Below are 26,363 nucleotides of genomic sequence, written 5' to 3' on the forward strand. Positions count from 1 at the left end.
TAGCGTTAGTGTGCGCACCCAACTCTGTCCTCCCCCGGGAACGAAAATCATTAGCCTGAGGTTCCCCCACCACACACACATAAACACACAGTAAAACACACACTGATTGATACTGATGAAGAGGCTGACTTCCTCTTCATCAGCATCGATCAGTGTGTGTGTGTGTGTGTGTGTGTGTGTGTGTAAGGCTGACTTCCTGTCCCTCTCTTCCTCCATATTTAATGACCTCATCGTTCCAACAAACTAAACTGAGGAAACATTTATGGTTTTAAACTGAGACAAAGAGTCTCAACTTGTCTTCACCTCCATCAGCTCTTCTGTCCGACGCTCTGATTGGCTGACGGTCTGTCTCTACAGGATGTGGTTGTCTCCACCTGCCACCTCCTCCACCCCTCCTCCGTCTTACACCGTGACCTCTGACCCCCCACATGTTACCATGGAAACGTATTGGAGGGAAGTGCAGTGCATCGAGGAGGAGAAGGAGGGCGAGGATAGGGAGGAAGAGGAGGAGAGGAAGAGTATGGATGGTGAGTTGCCTGGCAGCCAAGTGAGACGTCCTGTTTCTATCCCGCTCCGACCCGTCTTTGTCTCCCACAGAGGTGGAGCTGGAGGAGGCGTGGCTGACGGACGCGGGCCTATCTTCCCTGGTGACAGGCTTGTCGATGTCAGAGGAGGCGCCACCCCCGGCTGAGGCGCTGCTGGCCACGTTGACACGGCAACAAGCCGCCACAGTAAGGAAGAGGCTGGACAACTACAAGGAGACCCTGAAGAAGAGAAACAGGCAACCAATCAGAGACGTCCGGGACATCTTCACTGAGGTGGGACACAAACACAACCTGCAAGGCATCCTGGGAAACAGGAGACCAGGCTGTGATGACTCAGCAGTTTCTCCCTCTTTCAGCGTGACAATGACTCAGCAGAGAGATGCCCCTCCCCTTCGTCTCAGGACGCTGAGTCACCAAGTCACTACCACACCACCACCAAGACGATCCGCCGAAACCCTCACAGAGGTACCTGTTTCGCACGTGTCGATGGTTCTCTGGGTCCTTTAGATGGTTGTACAAGTCCTTCAGGTGGTTCTAGAAGTCCTTTAGGTGGTTCTACAAGTCATTTAGGTGGTTCTACAAGTCCTTTTGGTAGTTCTAGAAGTCCTTTAGGTGGTTCTACAAGTCCTTTAGGTAGTTCTCAAAGTCCTTTAGGTTGTTCTCAAAGTCCTATAGGTGGTTCTACAAGTCCTTTATTTGGTTTTCAAAGTCCTTTAGGTAGTTCTATAAGTCCTTTAGGTGGTTCTCAAAGTCCTTTAGGTGGTTCTACAAGTCCTTTAGGTAGTTCTCAAAGTCCTTTAGGTTGTTCTCAAAGTCCTTTAGGTAGTTCTCAAAGTCCTTTAGGTAGTTCTCAAAGTCCTTTAGATGGTGCTACAATTCCTTTAGTTGGTTCTAGAAGTCCTTTAGATGGTGCTACAAGTCCTTTAGTTGGTTCTAGAAGGTTCATGTGTTCTGTTTACTCTGTGTGTGTTTACAGTGCGGCCCAATCTCCCCATGTTTGTTATTGAAGATCAACTTCCTGAACACACATCATCCCCGACGTACACACACTCTCCTACACACTCTCCTACACACACACACTCTCCTACACACACACACTCTCCTACACACACACACTCTCCTACACACACACACTCTCCTACACACTCTCCTACACACACACACTCTCCTACACACACACACTTTCCTACACACTCTCCAACACACACACACTCTCCTACACACACACACTCTCCTACACACTCTCCTACACACACACACTCTCTGCCAGTCAGCCGGTTAAGACGAGCTGATTGGCTGCTGCGGGATTCTCCATACTCAGAGGGCGTGGCTGAGCACAAACGGGGCAGGGCTTGTTGGGACTGTCTTCATATCCATGAAGATGACAACAGTGAGCTGCAGGTGAGTGTGACTGCTGCCTGCTGGGAGATGTAGTCTCCTCCCAGTCACATCAGACGACAGGCAGCTGCTGATTGGTTGTAAGAAAGGTGTGTGTGTGTGTGTGTGTAGTTGGTACCTGTCTCTCCTTCTCAGGGTCTCACCTGTGCAGACGACCTGTCGTCACGTGACCTCACACGACTCGGCTTCATCTCTCACATCGAGCTCTCCACCTTCCTGCTGGCTCTGGGGGTCCAGACCAGGAGGACCCGCCCACCACGCCGTAGGACGCAGGGTGTGCTTCATTCGTCCATCACAGTTAAAAACATAAAGTCAGGGAGAGGAGGCAGCTGATTGGATGGCTGGAGGGTGTGATGTCATCACAGGTGGCAGGTTATTGGTTGAAGTTGTAGCTTCCAGCTTTTAGAAGTCATAATGTCACCAGTCTGTCTCTTTGACCTGTCTGTGTCTGTCCATCAGACAGTGGTGTGTTTGGTGTCCCTCTGAAAACGCTGTTGAACAACGACAGGAAGACGTTTCCTGAAGTCAAAGTTCCTGTAGTCTTCCAGAAGGTAAAGAACCTGTCTGGCTGTCTGTCTGATATAAATTCCGTAACCTTATTCTCATGATGCACTATGTGTGTGTATGTGTGTGTAGTTGTTGTGTATCTTGGAGCAGACAGGTCTACAGACTGAAGGGATCCTCAGAGTTTCAGGATCAGCTGCTCGACTCAAGGTAACACACACACACACACACACACACACACACACACACACACACACACACACACACACACACACACACTTCAGAGGACACCACCCTGACTGTCTCTCATCTGTGTGAGGAGACCTACATCTGTCTGTCTCTGTCTGTCCTCCTGTCCGTCTGTAGGACCTCCGTAGACAGTTGGACAGGTGTCCTGCAGCATTGGACTGGTCCACAGTGAGACATGTGGACGCTGCAGGTCTCCTGAAGCTTTTCATCAGAGAGCTGCCGACACCTCTGCTGACACACACACACCTGTCTACCTACCGCAGTGTGCTGGGTATACACACACACACACACACACACACACACACACACACACACGTTACAGTGTACATTAGTGTAACCTGAAGTGTCTCTTGTCCCTCCAGGTGTCTCCTCTGAAGTCCATCAGCTTCAAGCTCTGCAGCTGCTGAATCTGCTGCTGCCTGAAGACCACAGAGACACTCTGAGAGTGAGACAGACAGAGACACTCAGAGTGAGACAGAGACACACAGACACTGAGAGTGAGACAGAGAGACTCTGAGAGTAAGACAGATACATAGACACTGAGAGTGAGACAGACACTAAGAGTGAGACAGTCTGAGAGTGAGACGGAGACACAGAGACACTCTGAGAGTGAGGCAGAGACATTGTTTGCCTCTTTTCCTTCTCCATATTTCACCTTAAATCTCCATGGTTACAGATCCGTTTCCACAGTTACAGATCAGTTTCCATGGTTACAGATCTCTTTCCACAGTTACAGATCCGTTTCCATGGTTACAGGTCCTGCTGGTCTTCCTTCGTAAGGTGGTGTCTCATCAGGACCAGAACCGGATGTCTCTGTGTAACGTCTCCATGGTGATGGCGCCCAACCTGTTCATCTGCCGTCACCGAGGCAACAAACAGTCTATCGCTAAGCAACGGGAGGAGATGGAGGAGGCAGTGGGTGGGGCTCACCTGATCCAGCTGATGATCACCCATCAGGACTTGCTGTGGACCGTGAGTCCCAGGACACACACACACACATCACATCACTGCCCCACCCCCTCTGTGAAATCACTTCCTGTTGTCTGTGATAGGTGCCCAACTTCCTGTTGTCTCAGGTGAGACAAATGAACCAGGCATCCAATCAGAGACAGCTCGGCCTGAGCAGGACCAGGAGACACCTGCTGAGGAGGAGGAACGACAAAAACGACCAGAACCAGGTGAGATCCAGAACCAGGTGAGACCCTCGAACCAGGTGAGAGCCAGAACCAGGACAGACATGATGATGTTTGTGTGTGTGTGTAGATCACGGAGCTGTGTGAAGGTGTGATCAGAGTCCACGCCCCCCTACACACTAAGGTTTCCACAGCAATGCAGCTGGACGAACAAACAACAGCCAGAGACGTCACGTCCCGCTTCCAGAGTGAGGACAGGTAACACACAATTGTCCTTCTGTCTTTGTAAGGACCTAGTCCACAAACACTTGACATTAACCTGTCTGTCTGTATCTCAACAGTCATGTTTACCATCTGTATGAAGTTGGAGGAAACATCTGTGAGTCTCATTATGACATCATCATATAAGCCTGCTGGAGTGGACATATTGAAACCCGTCTCCCTCCCTCCCTCCCTCCCTCCCTGTCCCTCAGGTGAGCGTCGTCTCCATCCAGACTGTGTGTTGTTGGACATTTACAGAGTTAATCCTCACTGTGATTGGCTAATTAAACCCTGACAACCGTTTTCACCACCTGTCTCCAACCTGTCTCACTTTACGGACGAGCTGTGACATCACATCCTGTCACTGAGCAGCTGCTTGATTTGTTCCGAGTCAGTGAATAACTGGTTTTATATTGATCTGTATTTCATCAGTCATGTTGTTATTGCCAGCAGTGGAGTCACCTGACCAGCTATTCACCTGATCACCTGACCAGCTGCTGTACTTTACATCCTGTTGTTGATTGTCAGGAAAAACTGGTTTATTGATGTAAAAATGTTCTCATATTAAAACATGAAGACTTCATTAAAGCGTTGTCTCTTCCTGCTGGTCACTGATGGTCACTGCTGCACATGGGAGGGTTCTGAAAACGGAAGTTTACACAGAGAACGTGTGAACAGACCTAGAGAACGTGTGACAGACCTAGAGAACGTGTAGACAGACTTAGAAAACGTGTGGCAGACCTAGAGAACGTGTAGACAGACTTAGAAAACGTGTGGCAGACCTAGAGAACGTGTAGACAGACTTAGAAAACGTGTGATAGGACCTAGAGAAAGTGTGAACAGACCTAGAGAACGCGTGGATAGATCTAGAGAACGTGTGGCAGACCTAGAGAACGTGTGCACAGACCTAGAGAACGTGTGAACAGATCCAGAGAACGTGTGGTTCTAAAGTAAATCGGTTTATTTGATCAGCAGTGTTCATCTGGAGCCCTGTGAGTCCGTTTGTCCGCTCTGGGCTCCTGTAGTTCAGTGACATGATGAAACCAAACGCGTGTTCTTAACAACACGGCAGCTCTGCTCATGAAACTGAACAGAAAAGTTTTATATACAACAACAACACGACTGAGTCCTGCGTGTGCTGACACATGATCACAGATCAAAGTGTTCATGATTCATGTCACATGACTGATGAGGTCATCATCCACCACCACTGATTACAATACATCAGTACAGGTCACAACAGCTGATGGTGTCCAGATGTTAGGAGCAGCTGATGGTGTCCAGATGTTAGGAGCAGCTGATGGTGTCCAGATGTTGCTCCTCAGCAGCCATGGCGGCGGCCTGCAGCGTCTCCGTGTCACTCTGCAGAGGGTTCAGCTGCTTCCTCTCACTGTGCATGTTGTTCTCATGACGCTTCAGATCTGAAGCCTGAAAGTAGAAGCAGTGAAGACAGAACAACAACAATGTTGTGATGTCATTGATGTGATGTCATTGATGTGATGTTTTGTCTGTGATGTGATGTCATTGATGTAATGTCATTGACGTGATGTCAGTTGTACCTTGGCGAAAGCCTTCGTGCAGGACGGACAGACGAACGGTTTCTCTCCTCTGTGCCTCCTCTCATGATCCTTCAGGTGAGATTTGTGTTTAAATGCCTGCAGACAGACAGACAGGTGAGACAGACAGGTAAGACAGACAGGTAGGAGAAAGACAGACAGGTAAACTCACCTTGTCACACATCTGGCAGGCGAACGGCCGCTCGTTGCTGTGAACTCGCTCATGTTTTTTCAGGTCTGGAGCTCGGATGAACGATTTCCCACAAACGTCACACCTGTAGGGTTTGAAGCCCGTGTGGATCTTCAGGTGTTCTGGAACACACAGGTGAGGGCGGAGCCAAAAACATGACCTCAGTCAGCATACAAAAACACATCGTACGCAGCGCCACGCTGTTATCTACGGAGCAAACAGCCATCCATCACAAATCTGATGACACCAGTCATCAGGTGAAGTACAGGTGAGCTGAGGTGTGTTTTTACCTTTCAGGTGAGCGTGGGTGGTGAAAGCTTTGGTGCAGATCTCACAGGCGAACGGACGCTCGGCCGAATGAAGCTTCTCGTGTTTCCTAAATAGAGAAATAAGGTGCGTTTGACAGGTGTATCGTTAAGGTGGGTTTTCGGGTGTATCATCCAGGTGTGTACATACCTGAGTCTACTCTCGTCCAAGAAAGTCTTTCCGCACACCTGGCAGGAGAGCTGCTCTCGGTGACCGTACAGCAGGTATTCAAACTTCATGTCGGTGGTCGCCGTCGACCAGCCGGGCGGCTGCTCGTCCTTCACCTCCCCCATACTGTCTGCAAACGTTAACGTCTGGGTGGCATGATGCTCCGCCCCCAGCTCTTTAGGCTCCGCCTCCATCTCTGTTACCACATCCTGGTCGTAGCAGGTCACCTGCAGGTTGGACGTATAGTCGGTAACGGTCCTCACAGCTTCAGACAGACAGACAGACAGATGTGTGTGTGTACCTTGTGTACGTCCTCATTGGTCAGTTCTTTCAGGATGGCTTCCTGGACGCGCAGCGCCGCACTCGGACTCTTATCTAGCTCCTGATTAGCTGAAGCCTCGACAAGGTCATCTGTGGTGGGCGTGTCATCGTGCTCGCCGAGCACCTGCACACGCAATCATAACATTAGAGAAGGACGAGTGAAGCTGGACCGGCAGCTGATTGGTTGATGGACTGGTCACCTCTGAGCCGGTCGCCAGCTGAGCTTCAGGCGGCAGCGCCATCTTCACGATGTCATAGGGGAACTTGTCTTTGTCCTCCGAGGACACGTCTCGCTTCTGAGGATAAACAAACGCAAGGGTCACATGTGTGTGTGTGCGTGTTACATGTGTCCGTGTGTGCGTGTTACCTGTGTGTGTGTGTGTGCTACCTGTGTATGTGTGTGCGTGTGTTACCTGTGTGTGTATGTGTGTGCGTGTTACCTGTGTGTGTGTGTGTGTGTGTTACCTGTGTATGTTACCTGTGTGTGTGTGTGTTACCTGTGTATGTGTGTGTGTGTGTGTGTTACCTGTGTGTGTGTGTGTGTGTGTGTGTGTGTTACCTGTGTGTGTGTGTGTGTTACTTGTGTATGTGTGTGTGTGTGTGTGTGTTACCTGTGTGTGTGTGTGTGTTACCTGTGTGTGTGTGTGTGTGTTACCTGTGTATGTGTGTGTGTGTGTGTTACCTGTGTGTGTGTGTGTGTGTGTGTGTTACCTGTGTGTGTGTGTGTGTGTGTTACCTGTGTGTGTGTGTGTGTGTGTTACCTGTGTGTGTGTGTGTGTGTGTGTGTTACCTGTGTGTGTGTGTGTGTGTTACCTGTGTGTGTGTGTGTGTGTTACCTGTGTATGTGTGTGTGTGTGTGTTACCTGTGTATGTGTGTGTGTGTGTGTTACCTGTGTGTGTGTGTGTGTGTGTGTGTGTGTATTACCTGTGTGTGTGTGTGTGTGTGTTACCTGTGTGTGTGTGTGTGTGTTACCTGTGTGTGTGTGTGTGTGTTACCTGTGTGTGTGTGTGTGTGTTACCTGTGTGTGTGTGTGTGTGTTACCTGTGTATGTGTGTGTGTGTGTGTTACCTGTGTATGTGTGTGTGTGTGTGTTACCTGTGTGTGTGTGTGTGTGTGTGTGTGTATTACCTGTGTGTGTGTGTGTGTGTGTGTGTGTATTACCTGTGTGTGTGTGTGTGTGTGTGTGTGTATTACCTGTGTGTGTGTGTGTGTGTGTGTGTGTATTACCTGTGTGTGTGTGTGTGTGTGTGTGTGTGTTACCTGTGTGTGTGTGTGTGTGTTACCTGTGTATGTGTGTGTGTGTGTGTTACCTGTGTATGTGTGTGTGTGTGTGTTACCTGTGTGTGTATGTGTGTGTGTGTGTGTTACCTGTGTGTGTGTGTGTGTGTGTGTGTGTATTACCTGTGTGTGTGTGTGTGTGTGTGTTACCTGTGTGTGTGTGTGTGTGTGTGTTACCTGTGAGCAGAGTTTGTCCAGGAAGCGGATTCCGAGGATCTGTCCTGATGACATCATCAGGTTGACGTCTCTTTTCTTGACGGAGATCTTTGCCGTGTACATGTAGTTCAACACCTCCTCAAAGATGTCTGAGCGGATGAAGTCGATCTCGATGACGGATGAGTTGTCCACCTGAGAACACGCACAGGTCCAGGTGAGGTGTTACCTGGACAACAGGTCCGGGTGAGGTGTTACCTGGACAACAGGTCCGGGTGAGATGTTACCTGGACAACAGACCAGTGAGCGTACCTCGTGTTTCTTGAAGAGCTTCTTGAAGTAGTTGGAGCAGGCGGCGAGGACGCAGCGGTGAGCGCGGAACTTGACGTCCTCGACCACCACGGCGATGTCGCAGTGTTCTCCCTCCAAGCGCTGCTCGTTCAGCAACTTCAGGAAGATGCTCCTGTGTTCATCGTCCACGTATTTCACCGTCTCCGCCATCTGAAAGCAGGTTAACAGCTAGTTAACGGCCGGCTAAGGACTGTCAGCACACACCTGAACACTAGAAGACCTGAACATTAGAAGACCTGAACACTGGAAGACCTGAACATTAGAACACCTGAACACTAGAAGACCTGAACATTAGAAGACCTGAACACTGGAAGACCTGAACACTGGAAGACCTGAACATTAGAAGGCCAGAACACATGAACATTAGAAGACCTGAACATTAGAAGACCAGAACACATGAACACTAGAAGACCTGAACATTAGAAGGCCAGAACACATGAACATTAGAAGACCTGAACATTAGAAGACCAGAACACATGAACACTAGAAGACCTGAACACTAGAAGACCAGAACACATGAACATTAGAAGACCTGAACATTAGAAGACCAGAAGACCTGAACACTAGAAGACCTGAACACTAGAAGACCAGAACACATGAACATTAGAAGACCTGAACACTAGAACACTAGAAGACCAGAACACCAGAACATTAGAAGACCTGAACACTAGAAGACCAGAACACCTGAACATTAGAAGACCAGAACAATAGAACATTAGAAGACCTGAACACCTGAACATTAGAAGACCCGAACACTAGAACATTAGCAGACCTGAACACCTGACCATTAGAAGACCAGAACACCTGAACATTAGAAGACCTGAACACTAGAAGACCTGAACATTAGAAGATTAGAAGACCAGAACACTAGAACATTAGAAGACCTGAACACCTGAACATTAGAAGACCTGAACGCTAGAAGACCTGAAAACTAGAACACTAGAAGACCATAACACCTGAACATTAGAAGACCTGAACACTAGAACACTAGAAGACCAGAACACCTGAACATTAGAAGACATGAACACTAGAACACTAGAAGACCATAACACCTGAACATTAGAAGACCAGAACACTGGAACATTAGAAGACCAGAACACCTGAACATTAGAAGACCAGAACACCTGAACACTAGAAGACCAGAACACCTGAACATTAGAAGACCAAAACACTAGAACATTAGAAGATTAGAACACCTGAACATTAGAAGACCAGAACACCTGAACATTAGAAGACCAGAACACATGAACATTAGAAGACATGAACACTAGAAGACCAGAACACCTGAACATTAGAAGATCTGAACACTAGAACATTAGAAGACCTGAACATTAGAAGACCTGAACACCTGAACATTAGAAGACCAGAACACTGGAACATTAGAAGACCTGAATATTAGGAGACCTGAACACCTGAACATTAGAAGACCTGAACATTAGAAGACCAGAACACCTGAACATTAGAAGACCTAAACACTAGAACACTGGAAGACCAGAACACCTGAACATTAGAAGACCAGAACACATGAACATTAGAAGACCTGAACATTAGAAGACTGGAAGACCAGAACACCTGAACATTAGAAGACCTGAACACCTGAACATTAGAAGACCAGAACACATGAACATTAGAAGACCTGAACACTAGAACATTAGAAGACCCGAACACCTGAACATTAAAAGACCTGAACATTAGGAGACCAGAACACATGAACATTAGAAGTCCTTAACACTAGAACATTAGAAGACCTGAACACTCGAAGACCAGAAGACCTGAACATTAGAAGACCAGAACACGAGAACATTAGAAGACCTGAACACTGGAACATTAGAAGACCCGAACACCTGAAATTAAAAGACCTGAACATTAGAAGACCAGAACACGAGAACATTAGAAGACCTGAACACTGGAACATTAGAAGACCCGAACACCTGAAATTAAAAGACCTGAACACTAGAAGACCAGAACACATAAACATTAGAAGACCTGAACACTAGAACATTAGAAGACCTGAACACCTGAACATTAGAAGACCAGAACACTAGAACATTAGAAGACCTCAACACTAGAACACCAGAACACCTGAACATTAGAAGACCAGAACACCTGAACATTAGAAGACCTGAACACATGAACATTAGGAGACATGAACACTAGAACACTAGAAGACCAGAACACCTGAACATTAGAAGACAAGAACACTAGAACATTAGAAGACCTGAACATTAGAAGACCTGAACACTAGAACATTAGAAGACCTGAACACCTGAACATTAGAAGACCAGAACACTAGAACATTAGAAGACCAGAACACTAGAACACCAGAACATTAGAAGACCAGAACACCTGAACATTAGAAGACCTGAACATTAGAAGACCAGAACACATGAACACGAGAAGACCAGAACACCTGAACATTAGAAGACCAGAACACTAGAACATTAGAAGACCTGAACACCTGAACATTAGAAGACCTGAACACTAGAACACTAGAAGACCAGAACACCTGAACATTAGAAGACATGAACACTAGAACACTAGAAGACCAGAACACCTGAACATTAGAAGACCAGAACACCTGAACATTAGAAGACCAGAACACTAGAACACTAGAAGACCAGAACACCTGAACATTAGAAGACATGAACACTAGAAGACCAGAACACCTGAACATTAGAAGACCAGAACACTAGAAGACCAGAACACCTGAACATTAGAAGACCAGAACACTCGAACATTAGAAGATCTGAACACCTGAACATTAGAAGAACTGAACATTAGAACATTAGAAGACCTGAATATTAGAAGACCTGAACATTAGAAGACCTGAACACTAGAAAACTAGAAGACCAGAACACATGAACATTAGAAGATCTGAACACTAGAAGACCTGAACACCTGAACATTAGAAGATCTGAACACTAGAAGACCTGAACACCTGAACATTAAAAAAATGGATATATCTATTAAAATTAGACGGATTTTCAAGCAGCTTCTGAACCGAGTCTCTGGAGGTTTATTATGAAAGGACTTCAGAGATGAAGCAAAGAGGAAGTGACTGTGAACATACATGTTTCATGTGTGTTTCAGTCAGACCTGCTAAAGGGTCACGTCACCCCCCCCCCCCCCCCCGCTCCAAGTCTGGTTCCAGTAGTTCATGAACCTCTGCTGTCGCGGACACGCGCACCAGAGCGTGTGCACGCTTCACCGTGCTTGTACAGGAGGAGACCGGCAGCAAACCGGCTGACTGTTAGCACTGATTATTGATTGAAACGGACCGTGATTCTCCCGTGAACCTGCACAGTCTGGACCTGAACCCGGACCGGACCGGTTCTGCTCTGATTGCACTTCATGGAACAGGGCTCGGTTAACGGGCTAGCAGCTGCGACGCTAACTTAACGGACGTCATCAGATCCGGATCGAATGTTCTGAATGTAAACCCGGTTTTAGATGTAAACCCAGCTTCCGTTACACCGTCTGAAAGCCCCCAGTACCGGCAGCTACGGTCCCTGGTGGGGCTGCCGTTAGCCTAAGCGAGATAACATGCTAATTAAACTTGAACAACGGAGCCGTCTCCCGGGGACCATTCCGGTGCCCGCCCTGACCGGCGGGTCCCCGGAATGGTGAACGTGTCAGTGTGCACCGGATGGCGGGGTGTTTTCGGTGTTAAATGGCGGATAAGTCCGGCCTGCTGCTCCGTTTGCTCACAAAATGGCGGTAAATGTCCTCAAATACGGTCTCCTTCTAACCGGCGGATTAATATCCTCACCGGCGGGACGGGAGGCGGGCCGCGAGCCGCTCCGCCGTTTCCGGGACCGAGGCACAAGCACGCGAGCAGCGGCGGCGCCGCGGCCTCGACGACACGAACGAGACGGAGCTCGAGCGGCCATGAACGGCTCGAGAGCGCGCAGCCATCCCCGCGGAAACGGCGGCCGGAGCGGGGCACGAGGGGAGCGCGGGTCCGGGAGAGGGGGAGCGGGCTCTTACCGTCACACGGGCCTGGGAGAGCGTGTTCCTCTGGGTGCGTCAGCGCGCCGCGAACCGGGGAGCACTTTGTCCGGTTGTTGTTGTTGCTGAGGACGAGCACAGAGCGGAAGGCCGCGCTTTGCGCCAGCACGCACACACTGCGGCGGCACGCAGGCAGCGCGCCAAACAGCCTCTGTGGGCGACACGGAGCACGCATGCGCGCCGCTACCGTGGACAGGCCTCAGACTGAACTGCTCTGAAACGGTCCAATACGGCCCTGGAGAACACGGAGACCTCAGACCAGGTCCCAGACTTGTCTGATAACATGTTGTGATGTTTCTGAACATGTTTCATCCAGCTCCGCTGTCACAAGGGCCGATACAGGAGATCATTCCTGATACAGGAGATGGTTCCAGATACAGGAGATAGTTCCAGATACAGGAGATGGTTCCTGATACAGGAGATGGTTCCTGATACAGGAGATAGTTCCAGATACAGGAGATGGTTCCTGATACAGGAGATGGTTCCAGATACAGGAGATAGTTCCAGATACAGGAGATGGTTCCTGATACAGGAGATGGTTCCAGATACAGGAGATGGTTCCAGATACAGGAGATAGTTCCAGATACAGGAGATGGTTCCTGATACAGGAGATGGTTCCAGATACAGGAGATAGTTCCAGATACAGGAGATGGTTCCTGATACAGGAGATGGTTCCAGATACAGGAGATAGTTCCTGATACAGGAGATGGTTCCTGATACAGGAGATGGTTCCTGATACAGGAGATGGTTCCTGATACAGGAGATCGTTCCTGATACAGGAGATCGTTCCTGATACAGGAGATAGTTCCTGATACAGGAGATAGTTCCAGATACAGGAGATGGTTCCTGATACAGGAGATAGTTCCTGATACAGGAGATGGTTCCTGATACAGGAGATGGTTCCTGATACAGGAGATGGTTCCAGATACAGGAGATGGTTCCTGATACAGGAGATGGTTCCAGATACAGGAGATGGTTCCTGATACAGGAGATGGTTCCTGATACAGGAGATGGTTCCTGATACAGGAGATGGTTCCTGATACAGGAGATCGTTCCAGATACAGGAGATGGTTCCAGATACAGGAGATAGTTCCTGATACAGGAGATAGTTCCAGATACAGGAGATGGTTCCTGATACAGGAGATAGTTCCAGATACAGGAGATGGTTCCTGATACAGGAGATGGTTCCAGATACAGGAGATAGTTCCTGATACAGGAGATGGTTCCTGATACAGGAGATGGTTCCTGATACAGGAGATGGTTCCTGATACAGGAGATCGTTCCTGATACAGGAGATAGTTCCAGATACAGGAGATGGTTCCTGATACAGGAGATAGTTCCTGATACAGGAGATGGTTCCTGATACAGGAGATGGTTCCAGATACAGGAGATGGTTCCTGATACAGGAGATGGTTCCAGATACAGGAGATGGTTCCTGATACAGGAGATGGTTCCTGATACAGGAGATGGTTCCAGATACAGGAGATGGTTCCTGATACAGGAGATGGTTCCTGATACAGGAGATGGTTCCAGATACAGGAGATCGTTCCAGATACAGGAGATGGTTCCAGATACAGGAGATAGTTCCTGATACAGGAGATAGTTCCAGATACAGGAGATAGTTCCTGATACAGGAGATAGTTCCTGATACAGGAGATGGTTCCAGATACAGGAGATGGTTCCTGATACAGGAGATAGTTCCTGATACAGGAGATGGTTCCAGATACAGGAGATGGTTCCTGATACAGGAGATGGTTCCAGATACAGGAGATAATTCCTGATACAGGAGATGGTTCCTGATACAGGAGATCGTTCCTGATACAGGAGATCGTTCCTGATACAGGAGATCGTTCCAGATACAGGAGATGGTTCCAGATACAGGAGATAGTTCCTGATACAGGAGATAGTTCCAGATACAGGAGATGGTTCCTGATACAGGAGATAGTTCCTGATACAGGAGATAGTTCCAGATACAGGAGATGGTTCCTGATACAGGAGATGGTTCCTGATACAGGAGATGGTTCCTGATACAGGAGATGGTTCCAGATACAGGAGATAATTCCTGATACAGGAGATGGTTCCTGATACAGGAGATGGTTCCAGATACAGGAGATGGTTCCTGATACAGGAGATGGTTCCAGATACAGGAGATGGTTCCAGATACAGGAGATGGTTCCTGATACAGGAGATGGTTCCAGATACAGGAGATGGTTCCTGATACAGGAGATGGTTCCAGATACAGGAGATGGTTCCAGATACAGGAGATGGTTCCTGATACAGGAGATGGTTCCTGATACAGGAGATGGTTCCTGATACAGGAGATAGTTCCAGATACAGGAGATGGTTCCTGATACAGGAGATAGTTCCTGATACAGGAGATGGTTCCTGATACAGGAGATGGTTCCTGATACAGGAGATGGTTCCAGATACAGGAGATGGTTCCTGATACAGGAGATGGTTCCAGATACAGGAGATGGTTCCTGATACAGGAGATGGTTCCTGATACAGGAGATGGTTCCAGATACAGGAGATGGTTCCTGATACAGGAGATGGTTCCAGATACAGGAGATGGTTCCTGATACAGGAGATCGTTCCAGATACAGGAGATGGTTCCAGATACAGGAGATAGTTCCTGATACAGGAGATAGTTCCAGATACAGGAGATGGTTCCTGATACAGGAGATAGTTCCTGATACAGGAGATAGTTCCTGATACAGGAGATGGTTCCAGATACAGGAGATGGTTCCTGATACAGGAGATAGTTCCAGATACAGGAGATGGTTCCTGATACAGGAGATGGTTCCAGATACAGGAGATGGTTCCTGATACAGGAGATGGTTCCAGATACAGGAGATAATTCCTGATACAGGAGATGGTTCCTGATACAGGAGATGGTTCCTGATACAGGAGATGGTTCCTGATACAGTAGATCGTTCCTGATACAGGAGATCGTTCCTGATACAGGAGATCGTTCCAGATACAGGAGATGGTTCCAGATACAGGAGATAGTTCCTGATACAGGAGATAGTTCCAGATACAGGAGATGGTTCCTGATACAGGAGATAGTTCCTGATACAGGAGATAGTTCCAGATACAGGAGATGGTTCCTGATACAGGAGATGGTTCCTGATACAGGAGATGGTTCCAGATACAGGAGATAATTCCTGATACAGGAGATGGTTCCTGATACAGGAGATGGTTCCAGATACAGGAGATGGTTCCTGATACAGGAGATCGTTCCTGATACAGGAGATCGTTCCTGATACAGGAGATCGTTCCAGATACAGGAGATCAGGAGATCGTTCCTGATACAGGAGATCATCCCTGATACATCATAGATCATTCCTGTGTCCCACCGCTATCAGACTGAACAATAACTCACCCCTCACCAAATCCATCACACAACAATAACACCATTGTATTGCTCTTTGCTTATTTTGTTTTAATTCATTGCACTGTTGTTTAGTTTAGTCTTTAGTTAAATTTTATTCTATAGAATGTGCATTAAAAAAAAATTCTATTTAATTTTTTTACTGCCTTTTTTATTGTCATTTTTATTGCTTTGCCCTGTATATGCTACTGTAGCGTAAACATTTCCCTCTGAGGGATTAATAAAGTAAATATCTCTCTCTATGTCCTTATGAAAAAGAACACGCTTCACATGAAGGTCACAGCTCTGATTTTAACATTCATGATGAACCCAACAGGTCACAAGAAAGACTACCAACAGGCTGCAGTGCATTGTGGGAGTTGGAGGAGCTTCGGAGAACTCACCTGTGTCGTACCTGACACACCTGAGCACTAGATTCACCTGTCAGAACTTCAGACTGAGCTAATTTATTCTGCTTTTATTTTAGTAATAAACCTGGAGAGTTCTGTTAGAACTGGAACAGAACCACGGTCCTGCGGTGGGTCGGTTCTGAATCAGTGAGCAGGTTTAAAGGAGACACAGGACGGCCCCTCTGACAGCACGTCTTTAATATGTGGAGGATTAAAGGTTTCAGTCAACACAAGTATTCATTTTGGAAACATGAAACATTCTTTTCTCATGAAATCCAACAGATCTTCCTGTTTGATTAAAAGTCCAAAACATGTCTGACTGACAGATTCACAGTGACATCACTGTTTGAAACAACCAATCAGGAGAGCAATCATAATCGTACAAGTTACAAAGTTCAGAAACATGTAAAAATATATTTAGATTCACATTTTAAGTTTATAAACTCTGGCCCCTCCCATATAAACTGTTGTTATGGTAACAGCAGGAAAAGCACATCTTGTGCTCCCTTTCATCATCAGAACTACTCTACCCACAATGCTCTGCAGCGGTGAACAGAGAAAACACAGTCCTAACGATCAATAATCACTAATCAGTATCAATAAATGTTTGTCATGATCAAATACCGTGTAAACATACGAGATCTATCAGTATTAATCAACTATCAGATCACATGTCTCAGTCCAGGAGGAGGGGGCGGGGCCAGATGAGTGCCCCGCATCCAATCAGAGCAGTTCGTACTGCCGCAGGTGCATGCGTTGGATGATGTCACGACAGTCGTTGAAGACACGGCGGATGTTCTCTGTGTCGATGGCGCAGGTGAAGTGAGGATAACAATAATGTTTCCCGTCTCCGCTTGCCGTGCTGATCCGCTGGGGCATGAGGACACATGTAGGATTCCACAAGTTAGTTTCAAAACATTAGAGTCAACGCGTTAGAGTCAACACGTTAGTATCAACTCATTACAGTAAACTCGTCAGTTTCAACTAGTTAGTTTCAACTCATTAGAGTCAACAGGTTAGTTTCAACGCATTAGTTTCAACTTGTTAGTTTCAACTCGTCAGTTTCAATGCGTTAGTTTCAACACATTAGTTTCAACACGTTAGTTCCAACACGTTAGTTTCAACACATTAGTTTCAACGCGTTTTCATCTCGTTAGTTTCAACACGTTAGTTTCAACGCATTTTCAACACGTTAGTTTCAACTCGTTAGTTGCAACGCGTTAGTTTCAACAGGTTAGTTTCAACTCATTAGAGTCAACTTGTTAGAGTCAACTCGTTAGTTTCAACTAGTTAGTTTCAACTTGTTAGAGTCAACTCGTTAGTCACCAGGTTAGTTTCAACTCGTTAGTTTCAACATGGTAGTTTCAAATCGTTAGTTTCAACTCGTTAGTTTCAACCAGTTAGTTTCAACTCATTAGAGTTAACTCGTTAGAGTCAACAGGTTAGTTTCAACTTGTTAGTTTCAACACGTTAGTTTCAAATCGTTAGTTTCAACTCGTTAGAGTCAACGCGTTAGTGTCAACTCGTTAGTTTCAATTCCTTAGAGTCAACACGTTAGTGTCAACTCATTAGTTTCAACACGTTAGTTTCAACTCGTTAGTTTCAACACGTTAATTTCAACACGTTCGTTTCAACTCGTTAGAGTCAACTCGTTAGTTTCAATTAATTAGGGTCAACTCGTTAGTTTCAACTCGTTAGTTTCAACATGTTAGTTTCAAGTCGTTAGTTGCAATGCGTTAGTTTCAACACGTTAGTTTCAACGCGTTAGTGTCAACACGTTAGTCAACGTGTTCGTTTCAAAATGTTAGAGTCAACACGTTAGTTTCAACGCGTTTTCAACTCGTTAGTTTCAACGCGTTAGTTTCAACACGTTCGATTCAACTCGTTAGAGTCAACGCGTTAGTTTCAACCAGTTAGTTTCAACTCATTAGAGTTAACTCGTTAGAGTCAACAGGTTAGTTTCAACTCGTTAGTTTCAAATCATTAGTTTCAACTCGTTAGTTTCAACTCGTTAGAGTCAACTCGTTAGTTTCAACGCGTTAGAGTCAACATGTTAGTCAACATGTTCGTTTCAATACGTTAGCGTCAACACGTTAGTTTCAACACGTTAGTTTCAACACATTAGTTTCAACGCGTTTTCATCTCGTTAGTTTCAACACGTTAGTTTCAACGCATTTTCAACACGTTAGTTTCAACTCGTTAGTTGCAACGCGTTAGTTTCAACAGGTTAGTTTCAACTCATTAGAGTCAACTTGTTAGAGTCAACTCGTTAGTTTCAACTCGTTAGTTTCAACTAGTTAGAGTCAACTCGTTAGAGTCAACTCGTTAGAGTCACCAGGTTAGTTTCAACTCGTTAGTTTCAACACGGTAGTTTCAAATCGTTAGTTTCAACACGTTAGTTTCAACTCGTTAGTTTCAACCAGTTAGTTTCAACTCATTAGAGTTAACTCATTAGAGTCAACAGGTTAGTTTCAACTTGTTAGTTTCAACACGTTAGTTTCAAATCGTTAGTTTCAACTCGTTAGAGTCAACGCGTTAGTGTCAACTCGTTAGTTTCAATTCATTAGAGTCAACGCGTTAGTGTCAACTCATTAGTTTCAACACGTTAGTTTCAACTCGTTAGTTTCAACACGTTAATTTCAACACGTTCATTTCAACTCGTTAGAGTCAACTCGTTAGTTTCAATTAATTAGGGTCAACTCGTTAGTTTCAACTCGTTAGTTTCAACATGTTAGTTTCAAGTCGTTAGTTGCAATGCATTAGTTTCAACACGTTAGTTTCAACGCGTTAGAGTCAACACGTTAGTCAACGTGTTCGTTTCAAAATGTTAGAGTCAACACGTTAGTTTCAACACGTTTTCAACTCGTTAGTTTCAACGCGTTAGTTTCAACACGTTCGTTTCAACTCGTGAGAGTCAACGCGTTAGTTTCAACCAGTTAGTTTCAACTCATTGGAGTTAACTCGTTAGAGTCAACAGGTTAGTTTCAACTCGTTAGTTTCAAATCATTAGTTTCAACTCGTTAGTTTCAACTCGTTAGAGTCAACTCGTTAGTTTCAACTCATTAGAGTCAACATGTTCGTGTCAACTCGTTAGTTTCAACTTGTTAGTTTCAACACGTTAGTTTCAACTCGTTAGAGTCAACTCGTAAGTTTCAATTCATTAGGGTCAACTCGTTAGAGTCAACATGTTAGAGTCAACACGTTAGTTTCAACGCGTTAGAGTCAACATGTTAGTCAACATGTTCGTTTCAATACGTTAGCGTCAACACGTTAGTTTCAACACGTTAGTTTCAACACATTAGTTTCAACACGTTAGTTTCAACACCTTAGTTTCAACACATTAGTTTCAACGCGTTTTCATCTCGTTAGTTTCAACACGTTAGTTTCAACGCATTTTCAACACGTTAGTTTCAACTCGTTAGTTGCAACGCGTTAGTTTCAACAGGTTAGTTTCAATTCATTAGAGTCAACTTGTTAGAGTCAACTCGTTAGTTTCAACTAGTTAGTTTCAACTCGTTAGAGTCAACTCGTTAGAGTCACCAGGTTAGTTTCAACTCGTTAGTTTCAACACGGTAGTTTCAAGTCGTTAGTTTCAACACGTTAGTTTCAACTCGTTAGTTTCAACCAGTTAGTTTCAACTCATTAGATTTAACTCGTTAGAGTCAACAGGTTAGTTTCAACTTGTTAGTTTCAACACGTTAGTTTCAAATCGTTAGTTTCAACTCGTTAGAGTCAACGCGTTAGTGTCAACTCATTAGTTTCAACACGTTAGTTTCAACTCGTTAGTTTCAACACGTTAATTTCAACACGTTCGTTTCAACTCGTTAGAGTCAACTCGTTAGTTTCAATTAATTAGGGTCAACTCGTTAGTTTCAACTCGTTAGTTTCAACATGTTAGTTTCAAGTCGTTAGTTGCAATGCGTTAGTTTCAACACGTTAGTTTCAACGCGTTAGAGTCAACACGTTAGTCAACGTGTTCGTTTCAAAATGTTAGAGTCAACACGTTAGTTTCAACACGTTTTCAACTCGTTAGTTTCAACGCGTTAGTTTCAACACGTTCGTTTCAACTCGTGAGAGTCAACGCGTTAGTTTCAACCAGTTAGTTTCAACTCATTGGAGTTAACTCGTTAGAGTCAACAGGTTAGTTTCAACTCGTTAGTTTCAAATCATTAGTTTCAACTCGTTAGTTTCAACTCGTTAGAGTCAACTCGTTAGTTTCAACTCATTAGAGTCAACGTGTTCGTGTCAACTCGTTAGTTTCAACTTGTTAGTTTCAACACGTTAGTTTCAATTCGTTAGAGTCAACTTGTTAGAGTCAACATGTTAGAGTCAACACGTTAGTTTCAACGCGTTAGAGTCAACATGTTAGCGTCAACACGTTAGTTTCAACACATTAGTTTCAACACATTAGTTTCAACACGTTAGTTTCAACACGTTAGTTTCAACACATTAGTTTCAACGCGTTTTCATCTCGTTAGTTTCAACGCATTTTCAACACGTTAGTTTCAACTCGTTAGTTGCAACGCGTTAGTTTCAACAGGTTAGTTTCAACTCATTAGAGTCAACTTGTTAGAGTCAACTCGTTCGTTTCAACTAGTTAGTTTCAACTCGTTAGAGTCAACTCGTTAGAGTCAACTCGTTAGAGTCACCAGGTTAGTTTCAACTCGTTAGTTTCAACACGTTAGTTTCAACTCGTTAGTTTCAACCAGTTAGTTTCAACTCATTAGAGTTAACTCGTTAGAGTCAACAGGTTAGTTTCAACTTGTTAGTTTCAACACGTTAGTTTCAAATCGTTAGTTTCAACTCGTTAGAGTCAATGCGTTAGTGTCAACTCGTTAGTTTCAATTCATTAGAGTCAACGCGTTAGTGTCAACTCATTAGTTTCAACACGTTAGTTTCAACTCGTTAGTTTCAACACGTTAATTTCAACACGTTCGTTTCAACTCGTTAGTTTCAACACGTTAATTTCAACACGTTCGTTTCAACTCGTTAGAGTCAACTCGTTAGTTTCAATTCATTAGGGTCAACTCGTTAGTTTCAACTCGTTAGTTTCAATTCATTAGAGTCGACTCGTTAGTTTCAACTCGTTAGAGTCAATACGTTAGTTTCAACACGTTTTCATCTCGTTAGTTTCAACACGTTAGTTTCAACGCGTTTTCAACACATTAGTTTCAACATGTTAGTTTTAACACGTTAGTTTCAACTCGTTAGTTTCAAGTCATTAGTTGCAACGCGTTAGTTTCAACACGTTAGTTTCAACACGTTAGTTTCAAGTCGTTAGATTCAACACGTTAGTTTCAACGCGTTTTCAACACATTAGTTTCAACATGTTAGTTTCAACTTGTTAGTTTCAACACGTTAGTTTCAAATCGTTAGTTTCAACTCGTTAGAGTCAATGCGTTAGTGTCAACTCGTTAGTTTCAATTCATTAGAGTCAACGCGTTAGTGTCAACTCATTAGTTTCAACACGTTAGTTTCAACTCGTTAGTTTCAACACGTTAATTTCAACACGTTCGTTTCAACTCGTTAGTTTCAACACGTTAATTTCAACACGTTCGTTTCAACTCGTTAGAGTCAACTCGTTAGTTTCAATTCATTAGGGTCAACTCGTTAGTTTCAACTCGTTAGTTTCAATTCATTAGAGTCGACTCGTTAGTTTCAACTCGTTAGAGTCAATACGTTAGTTTCAACACGTTTTCATCTCGTTAGTTTCAACACGTTAGTTTCAACGCGTTTTCAACACATTAGTTTCAACATGTTAGTTTTAACACGTTAGTTTCAACTCGTTAGTTTCAAGTCATTAGTTGCAACGCGTTAGTTTCAACACGTTAGTTTCAACACGTTAGTTTCAAGTCGTTAGATTCAACACGTTAGTTTCAACGCGTTAGTTTCAACACGTTAGTTTCAACTCGTTAGTTTCAACACGTTAGTTTCAACACGTTAGTTTCAACTTGTTAGTTTCAACTCGTTGGAGTCAACACGTCAGACATCATCCATGTGTTTTTACCAGAAACTCGTCTCTGATGAAGAACTTGGCTCTGGTCACTTTGGGGTCTTCATCAGCATCTGGAACAGCTGGAAACACAAATACATGGATCAAAGGGCGTGTTTACATGTTTCATATGTGTATGTACATGTATGTGCTGATATGTGTATATTTTTACCATCAACAGGAACCTGGTAGTTGTTGTATTCAGGAAAATAATCCTCCAATTTAGACTTTCCTGCCAGAATCTTCCCAGCCAACATGTCCTGTTTGTTCAGGAACAAGATCACTGAGATGGTCTTCAGAAACCTGTCACCAATCACAGAGGAGCGAGGGTTCACTACAGCCAATCACAGAGGAGAGAGCTTTCACTACAGCCAATCACAGAGGAGAGAGGGTTCACTACAGCCAATCAGGGAGCAGAGAGGGTTAAACGGGGAACCTGTTGGTCCAGATGGATCTGAAGAGGTCGAGAGACTCTCGCAGCCGATTGGTGGAGTTGTCCTCCCGGATCACCATGTTGTAGCTGCTGCTAGCGGCAACGAAGATGATGGCCGTCACGTCTGAACAGACACACGGAAGGATTAAATCTCAGTTCTCCTCCATGTTGGTTCATCAATCAGAGATTTTCTCACCGTTGAAGCACTGAATCCACTTCCTGCGTTCATCCCTCTGTCCTCCTACATCAAACATACTGACACACACAGCAGAACAGTGTGAGAGCAGCTTCTGGCTGCAGTGCATTATGGGTAATCAGACAAACATCACTGATCCGAGAGACTGAAGGAAATCTAAAATCAGACAGATTCTCAGGCAGCTTCTGAACTGTGTTTCTCAGGAGGTTTATTCTGAAATGACTTCAGAAATGATGATGTAGACAGGAAGTGGCAGTCACTCTGAATGTGAACATACGTGTTTCATGTGTGTGAGTTCAGGTCTGACTGACTCAACATGGTCTCTCAGGGTTTGAAATAGACTCACTGGAAGTTGACTTTGTCCACCTGGAACCGGGTTTCAAAGATCCCTGAAGTCAGAACTCTGCAGCGCAGCAGGTCCTGCAGGAGCAGAAGAAGAAGTGAGGGGCGGGAACGGCATCCTGGAAGCTGCTGCCTGATTGGCCGGTCTGTTACCTGGTCAGTGGGTGTGTAGTCGGTCCTCCTCACTGAGTCCAACTTATCCAAGAAGCTGGAAAAGAGTTGTGATTAGAACCAGGTTCAGGTCCGAGTCCTGGTGATGCAGTATGTAAACAAAGGTCCTCACAAACTCAGAAGAACCAGCGTGTGTGTGTCTTACTACTGAGCGCAGTCAATCAGCTGATACTCGTTGGAGCGTTCGAAACACGCCTTCACGCCGGAGTCCTCCCACAGCTTCTGAACATGCTCAAAGAAATCCTGCAGGACAGACAGACAAGAAACAGAGCTGTTAGCACCCCCGCAGGTGGCAGCACTCATTACAGCCCGACTTGAACAAACGGCTCGGTCAGGAGAAAATATGTTTGTGAACATCTGAACAAAATCTAAAACATTTTAGTACAAAAACATGCTAGTATAAAACATTTTTATATAAAAACATGTTAGTATAAAACATTTTAATATAAAAACATAATTCTGGCCCTGGACCGCCCGGTCCATGTGGTCTGAGGTCTATGGTGGACCCGGTGGACGCGGTGGTTCTGGACCAGCAGCTGGACTCAGTGATGAAGACCAGCGGTGGAACAGAAAGCTCATAAGTGGACCTTGACTGGTTTGTATCTCGGTGGAAACACCTTCATGTTTATCATGTTCTGATGAACACGTCTCCTCTTCATGTTCCCGTGTCAGAATGCTTTGTAATTGGACGGCGCTGAAAGCACCGAGAGGCGTGTGCATCCAGTTGACCAATCAGCATCAGAGGCGGAGTCAAGAGACGAGCTCAAAGCGACGCAGGAAGACGCTTGTTTTGTGTCTCTGTCATCCTCGGAGACGGACGCTGTTTGGATAATGAGGCCTCAGGGGACACACACTCAGGTAGGTGTGTGTGTGTGTGTGTGTGTGTGTGTGTGTGTGTGTGTGTGTGTGTGCGGCCTCAGTCTCGGGTGAACTCGTTACATCATGTCATTAACATCATTAAAACAAACAGTTCCTGAGCAGGTCTCCTGGTGCTGCTTTAAAGGAGCTCCGCCTCCTCATCAGGTAACTGTTCACCTGGACACACCTGGCTGTGTCAGTGTGTCCATCAGTGAAAACACACCTTCACTCACAGACAGACAGAGTGTGTGAGTGTGTGTGATTGTGTGTTACCTCTGTGTATTCGAAGTCCGACAGTGGTGCGATGCTCCTGATGTAATCCACTCTGAACTGGTTGCCAGGGTTACCCAGAGGGATGGGTGGAGTCAGCGTACTCATGGCTGACATGATGGTCTGACACACATACACACACACACACACACACACACACACACACACACACACACACACACGTTTGGACCAATCAAAGAGCTCCTCTCAGTCAAGTGATGAGTCAGGTGACCTACCACGATGGCGTCCTTCACGTTCTTCCTGATGTCCTGGATCTTCTGCTGCTTCTCTCTGTGACCGACAGAACACGTTAAAGAACCGCAACACGTCTCGGACTGACGTCACAACATCTGGACAGTGACATCTGGATGGACTGACATCTTGACATTTGGACGGACTGACATCACAACATTTGGACGGACTGACATCACAACATCTGGACGGACTGACATCACAACATCTGGATGTTCCACATGTTCCACTCACTCTGAGTTGAAGCCGTCCACATGAAGAATCCTCATCTGCTTCACAATCGTACTTTTACCTGATTCTCCTGCACCTACAGACAGACAGACAGGTAGAGAGACAGACGGACAGGTAGACAGGAGAGAGTGACAGACAATCAGGTAAACAGACAGACAGACGTGTAAATAGACAGACAGGTGTCTCACCCAGCAGTAACAGTCTGTGTGTAGCTTTATAAGCCTGTCTCTCCTTCTGCAGCTGTTTCTCAATCTTCTTGTTTGCTTCTCTCTTTGCTTTTTCATCCAGTCGTTCTTCTTCTGTTTTTCCTCCCAGACAGCCCATCTCAACTGGAACCACAGAAACCAGCAAATAACCAACAGAAAACTGTGAATAACCAACTAAAAATAGTAAGTAATCAACTAAAAATAGTAACTAAACAATTGAAAATAGTAAACAATCAACTGAAAATAGTAAATAATTGACTGAAAACTATAAATAACCAACTAAAAATAGTAACTAAACAACTGAAAATAGTAAACTGGAGTCAGTAGATAACTGATCCCAGGTTTAATTTATGCCAGGTTAGTCCGATTTTTGTCTTTAGCTCCATGATGACCCTTCCACAGCCATCCTGTGATGTCATACCTGTCATCACATCACTACTCACTCCTGAACCTTTCCACCTGCCCTGACAGAGCTTCACATATTATTCAGTTAAAATGATCCAATATTATAAATATTATTAGATATTCAAATTAAAAACAATCTGAAAGGAGCCGACCTGTTTAATGAGTTATTTTAATTGAATTCAATATTAGTAACGAGTCCACCCACTTTGACTAGAGAAAAGTCCATCCCATTAATTTAATGTAGTTTATGTGCTGTTCATTATTTTCTAAAGTAAAATCTTTTTTTTAACTTTTTTTTTTAAACCAGTGAACCCAGAATGAACCCGGTCCCGGTACTGACCTGTAGCTGATGGTGATCACCGACCCTAAGAGTCTCAGTAGCTCCGGAGCTGTCCGTCTTTCTGTCCGTCCATCAAAGTCCACAAAGACAAAAATATATAAAACGGACGCTCCTCAATCAATCAGAATCCCAGAGTGTCCTGCCGGTCCGGTTCAGTTTAGGGAGACAGAACCAGGACTTCATCTGGTTTTCTGATGTTTCCTCTGTTTGAAGAGCGAGCAGTGAAACACCTGAGCGTCCCCCCCCCCCCCCCACCGTCTCATTAGTCGTCTTTCTGTTTTCTTTGGGGGATTTCCGTGTTTTTCCTCTCGTGTCACTTTGTTGCCTGACGACCAGCAGACGGATTCTCAAACAAACGGGTTTCCTCCTGGTTTCTGTCGAGACTCTGTTGGACCAGAACCCACTCAGGACCAGCAGGTCGGAGGTCAAAGGTGACACAGTGACAGACTCCTGTGTGTTACAGTG

General features: G+C 45.2%; 3 protein-coding genes across 5 annotated transcripts; 1 reads left to right on the forward strand and 2 right to left on the reverse strand.

The window, feature by feature from the left end:
* The first annotated feature begins 383 nt into the window (after positions 1 to 383).
* Positions 384 to 4,660, forward strand: arhgap28 (Rho GTPase activating protein 28). Of its 2 annotated transcripts, none has more exons than XM_069177536.1 (14): positions 384 to 527; positions 598 to 818; positions 902 to 1,010; positions 1,522 to 1,946; positions 2,055 to 2,217; positions 2,403 to 2,494; positions 2,580 to 2,657; positions 2,814 to 2,967; positions 3,059 to 3,141; positions 3,453 to 3,668; positions 3,749 to 3,874; positions 3,960 to 4,087; positions 4,171 to 4,208; positions 4,303 to 4,660. In XM_069177536.1, exons 1-14 carry the CDS (start codon positions 437 to 439, stop codon positions 4,383 to 4,385), a joined length of 2,007 nt encoding a protein of 668 aa, XP_069033637.1. In that variant the 5' UTR covers positions 384 to 436; the 3' UTR covers positions 4,386 to 4,660. The 2 variants fall into 2 exon arrangements, with proteins under 2 accessions (XP_069033637.1, XP_069033638.1); XM_069177537.1 differs by having other exon boundaries at positions 2,079 to 2,217.
* Positions 4,661 to 5,033: 373 nt separating this feature from the next.
* zbtb14 (zinc finger and BTB domain containing 14) lies at positions 5,034 to 12,549 on the reverse strand. 2 transcript variants are annotated; one of them, XM_069177538.1, is made up of 10 exons: positions 12,402 to 12,549; positions 8,376 to 8,564; positions 8,088 to 8,258; positions 6,832 to 6,927; positions 6,612 to 6,755; positions 6,293 to 6,537; positions 6,127 to 6,212; positions 5,819 to 5,958; positions 5,650 to 5,745; positions 5,034 to 5,518 (listed from the first exon to the last, which is right to left on the reverse strand). In XM_069177538.1, the coding sequence occupies exons 2-10, from the start codon at positions 8,562 to 8,564 to the stop codon at positions 5,378 to 5,380; spliced, it is 1,308 nt and encodes a 435-aa protein (XP_069033639.1). In that variant the 5' UTR covers positions 12,402 to 12,549; the 3' UTR covers positions 5,034 to 5,377. The 2 variants fall into 2 exon arrangements, with proteins under 2 accessions (XP_069033639.1, XP_069033641.1); XM_069177540.1 differs by lacking the exon at positions 12,402 to 12,549 and adding an exon at positions 12,184 to 12,257.
* A 3,313-nt stretch (positions 12,550 to 15,862) lies between these two features.
* Positions 15,863 to 26,064, reverse strand: LOC138215416 (guanine nucleotide-binding protein G(olf) subunit alpha-like). Its single transcript, XM_069177541.1, has 13 exons — positions 25,899 to 26,064; positions 25,136 to 25,276; positions 24,951 to 25,023; positions 24,701 to 24,755; positions 24,468 to 24,587; positions 23,482 to 23,579; positions 23,319 to 23,373; positions 23,170 to 23,243; positions 22,824 to 22,882; positions 22,631 to 22,751; positions 22,367 to 22,497; positions 22,210 to 22,277; positions 15,863 to 17,072 (listed from the first exon to the last, which is right to left on the reverse strand). The coding sequence occupies exons 2-13, from the start codon at positions 25,269 to 25,271 to the stop codon at positions 16,926 to 16,928; spliced, it is 1,137 nt and encodes a 378-aa protein (XP_069033642.1). The 5' UTR covers positions 25,272 to 25,276; positions 25,899 to 26,064; the 3' UTR covers positions 15,863 to 16,925.
* Between the last annotated feature and the right edge of the window lie 299 nt (positions 26,065 to 26,363).

This window comes from Embiotoca jacksoni, unplaced genomic scaffold (assembly GCF_022577435.1).
Source record: "Embiotoca jacksoni isolate LCO1_2020_lvr unplaced genomic scaffold, fEmbJac1.0.p SCAF_75, whole genome shotgun sequence".
Taxonomy (NCBI): domain Eukaryota; kingdom Metazoa; phylum Chordata; class Actinopteri; family Embiotocidae; genus Embiotoca; species Embiotoca jacksoni.

Coding starts and splice junctions, on each gene's coding strand:
- zbtb14 (XM_069177538.1), bottom strand. CDS start 8,564: ATGGCGGAGACGGTGAAATACGTGGACGATGAACACAGGAGCATCTTC. Junction 8,259..8,375: donor AGCTCTTCAAGAAACACGAG/GTACGCTCACTG, acceptor GCGTGTTCTCAG/GTGGACAACTCATCCGTCAT. Junction 5,959..6,126: donor CACCCACGCTCACCTGAAAG/GTAAAAACACAC, acceptor TGTGTGTTCCAG/AACACCTGAAGATCCACACG.
- LOC138215416 (XM_069177541.1), bottom strand. CDS start 25,271: ATGGGCTGTCTGGGAGGAAAAACAGAAGAAGAACGACTGGATGAAAAA. Junction 22,752..22,823: donor GTGGATTCAGTGCTTCAACG/GTGAGAAAATCT, acceptor GTGTCTGTTCAG/ACGTGACGGCCATCATCTTC. Junction 22,278..22,366: donor CTACCAGGTTCCTGTTGATG/GTAAAAATATAC, acceptor TTGTGTTTCCAG/CTGTTCCAGATGCTGATGAA.
- arhgap28 (XM_069177536.1), top strand. CDS start 437: ATGGAAACGTATTGGAGGGAAGTGCAGTGCATCGAGGAGGAGAAGGAG. Junction 1,011..1,521: donor CCGCCGAAACCCTCACAGAG/GTACCTGTTTCG, acceptor GTGTGTTTACAG/TGCGGCCCAATCTCCCCATG. Junction 4,209..4,302: donor TGAAGTTGGAGGAAACATCT/GTGAGTCTCATT, acceptor CCTGTCCCTCAG/GTGAGCGTCGTCTCCATCCA.